Source organism: Arachis hypogaea, chromosome 10 (assembly GCF_003086295.3).
Source record: "Arachis hypogaea cultivar Tifrunner chromosome 10, arahy.Tifrunner.gnm2.J5K5, whole genome shotgun sequence".
NCBI classification, from domain to species: domain Eukaryota; kingdom Viridiplantae; phylum Streptophyta; class Magnoliopsida; order Fabales; family Fabaceae; genus Arachis; species Arachis hypogaea.
The window spans coordinates 17,549,899-17,558,123 of NC_092045.1; the positions used below are offsets into that span (position 1 = coordinate 17,549,899).

Sequence of the window (8,225 nt, forward strand, 5' to 3'; positions counted from 1 at the left end):
AAACTTCCAATTATTGATTTAAAATTTTGTGACACTTTTACTAAAATTTGAAGAGTATTAAATTATAATTTAGAGCTATAACAAATGTTGAGTTTTAAAATTGTGAATTTTCTAAATTGATTTTTAGCATTCATCATCGCTATATATTAGATATTAGATCATCTTCAATACTAGTTTCAATTTCAATTTCATTTGGGACATTTGTAGGACCATTTGTCATAAATAGTAATTTGAAATTGAAAGTAAAACTTGTTCCTCCAACGTTTAGTTTCAATTCAATTAGAATTTTATATTTTTAATCATTATTATACGAGTGACAAAATTTTATTGGTTCTCTATTAAGGTGATTCTGTATTACTAAGGTGATACCGTATCACTAAGGAGATACCGATTTCATTTCATCAATTAACTCTAATGCAGATTTTAATTCTAAATCAATTCACTTCTTGAAAGTATAGTTCTAAAAATTCGATTGGACCGACCGGTCAAACCGAAAAGTAAAAGGTTTGCGGTTCGTTCCAACAAGAGAAACCGTAATTTTAGAAATAATTTAGGAAACCTCGAACCGGCTGGAAATCGATTGGTCGGATCGAACTGGTATTGGCTGGTTTTTTTGAAACGATGCCGTTTGGAGTTAAAAAAGAAAATAGATTCCTTTCTCCCTTCCCCTTCTCCTCACATGTTCCTCTTAAGAGCTTTTTGGTTTTTCTCTCAAACTAACCCTAGCCATCTAAACTCCACTCCCGCCACAAGGAGTGATGTACTACTGCTGTCCGTTGCGCTGTAATCGTGCTCCAAGTCTCCAACTCCTGTTCATTCTTACGGTCTCACCAATCGTAGCTTCTTCCTCGAAATCGACGCTCGCGTTTGGTTTTCGTCTGCTCAGCGTGCTTCTGCCATCGTCTGTCGTCGTGCTCGTCGCCTGATCACCATCGTCTGTTGCACTCAACAGCTCTTCCTCGTGCTCTGCTCAAACTACTTAGATTGAAGGTAATGGCTTCTCTGCTCAATACTCCACGCCGTGCGCCTCTTCCACGTCACTAGAGCCTTTGGTCCTGAGAGTCTCGTGTTCGATTGTCACGAGGGAGGGCTATACACCAACGTCGCTGACGGCCGAATTCTAAAGTGAGAAGGAGATGAAGTTGGTTGGACTGAGTTTGCTGTCACCTCTTCCAAAAGGTACCAAAATGTGAACTTGTTTCTAAACTTGTGAACTTGATGTGAATTTGAGGGTTCATAACTAACAACCATGGTTTTAAAAACCGAATTGGATTGATCGGTCTGACTAGACCAGTGACTTTTGCAGTTTGGTTCAACATAAAAAACCTGCCAAAATCAAAATCATTTTCAAACCATTGAACCGGCTGAGAACTGATTGGTCGGACCGAGCTAGGACCCAGCCAGTTTTGAAAAACGGGGTCGTTTTTTACCTTTTATTAGAAAATGAAATGGCCAGGTTCTCAATCCCTCCCTCCAACCATTCCTCAGTCTTTCTCCCCAAAACACAACCCTAGGTTGCAATCCCCCCTACCGCCACAGGGAGCGAGCTTCAGCGCCGCCGTTCGTTGCTCTCAAGCACCACCATATTTTCGTCCGATCGTCCGCGCTTCTTCCTCGTTCAGCAATCGGTGCGTCTTCCTCGAGCGCGCCGTCAGTCGCTGCCTCGCTGGTCTTCGTCTGCTCAGCCGCTCTTCTGCCGCCGTCTGTCGTGCTCAGCCACAACCGTTTTGGTCTGGTCGTCCTGGTCGAAGAATCCAACCCATCTCCTCGTTCACGAAGCGCAGCTTCTCCTCAAGCTCGTTGTCCGCCGTCTGCCCTTAGTTTGCCGAATCGCACTTCTGCCGTCCGTCGTCCTGCTCGTCACCTGGTCTCCGTCTCCGTCGTGCTTCTGCCCCTCTTCTCAGACTACTCAGAACGAAGGTAATGGCTTCGGTAATGGCTTCAATTATTTTTAAATGATCGTTATCTGTTCTTACATGGTTCTTAGTTCTCTGTTCTGCTGGTGCCTTTTAATTTGATGAGCTTCTATTTATTCATTATGATCGAATATTTGAAAAATAGGTGTTTATAATTGAATTATGGAATTATGGGTAGGGAGTTATGGAATTTGAAAATAGGTGTTTGAAATTGAATTATGATTTTTTTGCAGCTCACTATGGAATTTGAAAATAGCAAATAGGTGTTTGAAATTGCGGGTGCCTTTCTTGTTAGGAAGTTTGATTAGTAGCTTTGCTAGTAATAACAAACATGATCTCTAGGCCTCTAATATCTACATGCACCTTTTCTTCCTACGTTTGTCCTGGTAGTGTAATCTCCACTCATCCCAAATCTTTACATGATAGGAACAAATAAGAGCAAGACTTACTGGAGAGTGCAAAAGATTGTCCATTTAGACCCTTCTAAGCTAAATGCGCATGAAGATTCTACCATGTATACAGACAATGAAATCTGTGATTTGGTGAAGGGATAAGTCCACGGGTGGACTCAACTTGTTATGAAATTGTTGTTATGAAATCCATGTGAAAATTTTTTGCAATAGATATCTATGTGAATTTGTCGTTCGTAATTTCCTTATGTGTTTTGTGTTTTGAAGATATTGTTGTTCGTCATACGTTGCAGGTGATTATGATTTTGTGTTTATGCTCTATTCAGTATTTTGTTGTGCTGCTGTTTTGTGGGTTGTGATTATGTGTAGTTATGTGCTACTTTTTGTTTTGTGATTAATTGTGCTTAGCTATTTTTCTAGTGAAAGTTAAGTTGATATAGAAAGAAACTTCATTTTGACTAATGAATGATAAATTATTAAATTGTTAATAATTGATAAGATCAAAGCTTATATTAGATTTTGGTTGATGTAGTACTTTAAATTTGAAAGACATTTTGAAGTTTATATTAGATTATAATTATGTTTTAGGATGTTTATTTATAATTATTTTATTATAAAACGGTTTTTTCAGTTAGACCACAGTTGAACCGGCTAGACCAATAAACCAGTAAACCAGTGACTAAAGTAGTTTAATGACCGGTCCTGTTTTTAGAACCTTGCTAACAACTCAGCAGTGTTTTTTATTATAGGACAAAAGTTTCAACGCTACTAATATGCTAGTAAAATTATTACTTTTATTTTTTATTTTCTTCAAAGAACAAACATCAAAGTTTATTTATTTATTCGCTAAGAAATGTTTGAAATTTGAATGAATGAGTTTGTACATGTAGCAGAGAGAGATGGTGAATGCAATGGAGTGGCCGAAGCAGCAACAGCAGAATCAGAATCAGCAGAGGAATGTGATTGCTGGAGAGATCATGTATGTGAAGGTGATGACCGATGAGCAGTTAGAGACTCTGAGGAAGCAGATCGCTGTATATGCCACCATTTGTGAGAAGCTAATTGAGATGCACAAAACCCTCTCTGCTCAGCAAGACCTTGCTGGTAACTCACTTTTCATCAATTAATATAGCTTGTACATAATTGGTTATTGTTACAGTTTGATTTTGATTGGATGTTAATGTAACGTTTTTTTATTTTTCTTTTATACCATTTTAATGCAACTGTTTTTAAGGAGCTTGATCGTGTAACTGTTAGGAAGTTGCACTTATTTAGGAGTAGTAAATACTGAGAATCATAAATCAGGTACAATCCTTTGGAAGTTTGTTATGGCTAATTATTTATTGCCATTCAGTTGGAGTATAGGAAAATTTAGTCATAAATTAGTTTTAGTTATTGGCTTCTGTTAAAATTTCAGTTAGTTAGTTATGTAGTTGGTTTTCGGTGGTTAGTTATCATGGGGTGTTCCCTCGGTCCAATAATTACTGTCATGTTTATAAAATTGGTGCATTTCATAACTGTCATATTACTTTATTGTTAAAATGTCAATTAGTGTATGGAACACCAATACTTAAAAAATTATTTGCTTAATGATAATGTGTTAGAATATCAAAGGTAAAAGATTGGAGAAGAAAGATGGAGTTGACGGGGAAACAGTTATGATGTGTTTGTTGAAGGGAATTTGGTTTTTTTTTTTTTTTGTCTTGTCAGGAATCAGGCTTGGAAGCATGTATTGTGATCCATTGATGGCCTCTTCTGGCCACAAAATAACTTCCCGGCAGCGGTGGACTCCGACATCTGTGCAGCTTCAGATTCTTGAGAGGATATTTGATCAGGGGACCGGAACTCCAAGCAAGGAGAAGATCAAGGAGATTACTGCTGAACTTAGTAAGCATGGTCAAATTTCTGAGACTAACGTCTACAACTGGTTTCAGAACCGACGTGCTAGATCGAAAAGAAAGCAGCAGAATGTGGCAGCTAGCAATAACACTAACACCAACACTGAATCAGAAGTAGAGACTGAGGTTGATTCCAAGGATAAGAAGACTAAACCAGAGGAGTTTCAGTCGCAGCAGAGTCTCGCTAATGTGGCTGCTCAGAATGTCTGCTTCCATAACCGTGACTTGCCTTACTTGAATCCGGAATCCAATAAATCAGATTCCATTTTCCCATCAGATGGTAGCCTAACATCTACAAGCAACTTTGATCATATGCCTGTTTTCAATGGGATGATAGCAAATTCAAGTATGTTACTTGTTCTGCTTTTCGCCTTTACAAAATTTTTATAAGTCAATCATTTTAGTTTATATGAAAACCAAGATTAGCATTCTCTAATATTTATGGCTCGTTAGGAATACCCAGAGATCTATTATTTCAATTAACTTAGTCATGACACATTAAAAAGATGTAGTAAATATTTGAGAAATATGGAATGCAATTCCTCAAGAACCCTAACTACTAGTGCAAATTAATTTTGGTATTGAGCATCAATTTTTCGCCTCTCCTTTTCATGAATTCCATCATCATGTTTAGTGCTTATTGTGCTTTATATTTGAAGCTCTCAAGTCATAAAATGTTTAACTCAAAAATCCTATTCAATACTTTGTAAAGTCATGCATTAAGTTTGCATACACGTTCTCTGGTAATTGACGCATCTCTTCTCGTGTGTTTGAATTATTGAGCTATACTTAATTTATAAATGAAGCTTTGGCGTTGTAAAAATTATGGGGTTCAGCAAAGGGTTATACTTAAATGAGTTTCTTTATGTTTATATTCATTTTTGCAGGGAGTGATTACCTTGCTGGGAAAATGGAAGCACCTGATAGTTACAATATATACCATGAAGGAGGAGACTACAACATTACAGGTTGACACATTGAGATTCAGTGTTAACTTGTGCCAACTGTGATTAGCTTGTAAAGAAACAAGGGTGTGGTTTATTGAGCTTGTATTAATGAGAAAGCACATTTGAACCAATCCAAAAAGTGGGAACTTATATAAACTTTACATATATAGTAATCTTTTATGATAGTAACTCAACATTTTTAATTTTGAGAATGCAATGTAAATGCTGACTTCATGTAAAATTGGTATTTTATAGGCATCTATTACCTAAGGACTTTTCTTGGTTGGTCTTTACTATTGTATAGAATTAAGTTTTATCTATACATGTAGATAGACACTTGTCGAATGGGCTGCGCTGGATGGCCCATGACCTGCCGTGATGTTTGCGGCAATATCTCAAAAGTGACACCGCAGGAAACCAACTCTAGCAGGGTCAGTGCTTTGTTGGAAGGTTAGGGTGTTAAGTATGGGTAGTTAGTATTTAATAGTAGTTGTTTAATTAGAAGGGTTTGTTGTGAGATGCATGGATGAATGCTCGTTTAATAAATGGATTAATCTCTGCATATAAGTGTTTTGCGCTTACAAGCTTTACAAGTCTGAAGAAAACAAAATTCACTAAATACGCTGCTTATGTTATAGGCCTTTTTAACAGATTTTAAAATCAATTTAAATCAATTAACGCGTAAATATATAACTTCTATTTTTCAAAAGATTTCGTTTCTTTTTTCGAATTTCTTGTCAAATTTGTTAGATCTCTTTCTTGCTTCGTTTTTTTTTTCGATTTTTATGGTTTCTGAAATCAAGTTTTGAAATTGTTTTAAAAATAATGGAATTTCAGAAATACACTCAAACGATTACAGAAATACACCCAAACGGTTATAGAAAGGATTACAGAAATACACACAAACGGTTACAAAAATACACCCAAAACATGGGGAAGACAGTATATTTCTTCTTGAAATATTTTAATGTTTTGCTGGTTAAGGATGAGGCACATGGCAGAGACAATCTAGAAAAAAAACCTAGAAGAACAGTAAAACAGTACCTTGAATAACGTTTCTTCGTTTTTTGTGGTGATTTTTGATGGAGATTTATATCTTTTCTTCTTGATTTCTTCTACTCTTCGCGATGAGTTGGAACGTGTCTTTTGTTTCGAATGTCGCTTGAATCTTGACGGTTTACATTTTGATTGAGGAATAAGATGAAGAGTGCGAATCTTGACGGTTTGCGTTTTGATTGAGGAAGAAGAGGAAGAATGCAGCATAATGAACACATGCGTTGGACGTTCGATTTTAAAGAAATAGTGCGCGTATTTTTTCTTGAACTTGGACCAACTTATATAGCTTGTAAGACAAAAAAGCTTGTATGTATAGTAGGCCTCTTAATAAATTATGACTCCCTTTATAATTCAGGGCGTTTAACTTTTTCAATATAGAAGTAAAATTTATAAAAACAAAACTAAATTTAATTACGTTTGAAAGTGTAATTTTTGGGTGTATATAAATAGAAGCGTGAAATAAAGTAAATTACACAGCAATAACAACAAACACTCTTCTTTATATGCTGCGATATATATATATATATATATATATATATATATATATATATATATATATATATATATATATATAATTGTGGTAATAATACTAGAGTTATTTATTTATATTTCTTTATTTTATATTTATTTATATATATATATATATATATATATATATATATATATATATAATTGTAGTAAGTTACCAAAAATACCCATGAAGTTTACAAACGCTGACAAAAGTACCTATAAACTAAGGAAATTAATGATGTACCTATGGAAGATGGGTTTTGTATGACAAAAGTATCCAAATCCTAATTTTTTTTGTTTTTTTTTAATAAAAATTCCAAACTACTCTCACTCTCAACCTCAACTCACTTTTTCAACTTTCCATAACCCAACTTGTACCTTTAAAACCTTTGTCATGGAGTCCAAAACTACTCCTATAATAGACCAGGCCAAAATCAATGGTGGTGGTGGTGGTAGCAGACTTCGACCAATGCCTAACAGATAAATTTAGTATGGTGAGCTCTTTTCTATTTTTTTCACCAATCCCTGCACACAAAGAAAGCTCTCAAATTAAGAAAAAAAAGGAAAAAACAAATAAAACGATTAAAAACTGTTCCTTTATGATTCTTTCTCTGATTCTTCATCGGTATTGATTGATTCTTTTGTTAATCTCGGTGCTACAATCCTCTATTGCGTTATTATCCAAAATTTCTACCATAAAAGGTTCATTTCATCTGTTGTAGGAGTAGTTTTGGATTCCATGACAAGTTTTAAAGGTGCATGTTGAGTTATGGAAGATTAAAAAAGTGAGTTGAGGTTGAGGGTGGGGATAGTTTGAGAATTTTATTTAAAAAATCAACAAAAAATTAGGGTTTGGATACTTTTGTCATATGGAACTCATCTTCCATGAGTACATCGTTAATTTCCTTAGTTTATGGGTACTTTTGTCAGCGGTCATAAACTTCATGGGTACTTTTGGTAATTTTTCCATTGTAGTAATAATACTAGAGTTATCTATTTACATCTCTTTATTTCATATTTATTTTTTCTTTTTTATTTATTTATTTCACAACAGAGTTAAATTCTTTTAATATTAAAAAATGTTACACGTCACTAATATGATAGGTGTCAGTGTCAGACCTTTTCTTTTGGTTAGATGGATTAGATAGCCCCTAATTCTAGGCATTATTCATGCACCACATATCCACACAACATACACACATTACATGAGGTATTTTTTTTTATTATTGTCTTTTTTTTATCATTCTTTTAGGCTTGGACTTTGAATGTTATTTGAGTTTGGTTAGGGTAATTTTTAGGCTCTTTATTTTGTTGACCATGTTTGGTGCTTTGACAGTTATTTTTTTAGTTATAGTTCTTTCTTTACAATGTGGGTTTGGATTAGGCTCAGTATACCCATGTCGGTGATGGCTTGTTCATATAAAAAGTCAGTTGCATTGCTTTCCTCCATACCTAGATGAAATAGTACATGTGAATATCACGTACTGA

The 8,225-nt window shown here is 35.0% G+C and overlaps 1 protein-coding gene across 3 annotated transcripts; it reads left to right on the top strand.

The window, feature by feature from the left end:
* Positions 1-1,438: 1,438 nt before the first annotated feature.
* On the top strand, positions 1,439-5,441 carry LOC112715298 (WUSCHEL-related homeobox 13). Of its 3 annotated transcripts, XM_072204677.1 has the most exons (5): positions 1,456-1,920; positions 2,343-2,430; positions 3,217-3,430; positions 4,037-4,570; positions 5,112-5,441. In XM_072204677.1, exons 3-5 carry the CDS (start codon positions 3,226-3,228, stop codon positions 5,195-5,197), a joined length of 825 nt encoding a protein of 274 aa, XP_072060778.1. In that variant the 5' UTR covers positions 1,456-1,920; positions 2,343-2,430; positions 3,217-3,225; the 3' UTR covers positions 5,198-5,441. The 3 variants fall into 3 exon arrangements, with proteins under 3 accessions (XP_025622835.1, XP_025622834.1, XP_072060778.1); XM_025767050.3 differs by lacking the exon at positions 2,343-2,430 and having other exon boundaries at positions 1,439-1,920; XM_025767049.3 differs by lacking the exon at positions 2,343-2,430 and having other exon boundaries at positions 1,439-1,920; positions 3,220-3,430.
* Positions 5,442-8,225: the final 2,784 nt, after the last annotated feature.

What these genes read in the sequence shown, in the direction of transcription:
- LOC112715298 (XM_025767050.3), top strand. Translation starts at nt 3,226, where the DNA reads ATGGTGAATGCAATGGAGTGGCCGAAGCAGCAACAGCAGAATCAGAAT. An exon ending in TGCTCAGCAAGACCTTGCTG is followed by an intron (nt 3,431 to 4,036) that starts GTAACTCACTTT and finishes TTGTCTTGTCAG; the next exon opens with GAATCAGGCTTGGAAGCATG. An exon ending in TGGGATGATAGCAAATTCAA is followed by an intron (nt 4,571 to 5,111) that starts GTATGTTACTTG and finishes TCATTTTTGCAG; the next exon opens with GGAGTGATTACCTTGCTGGG.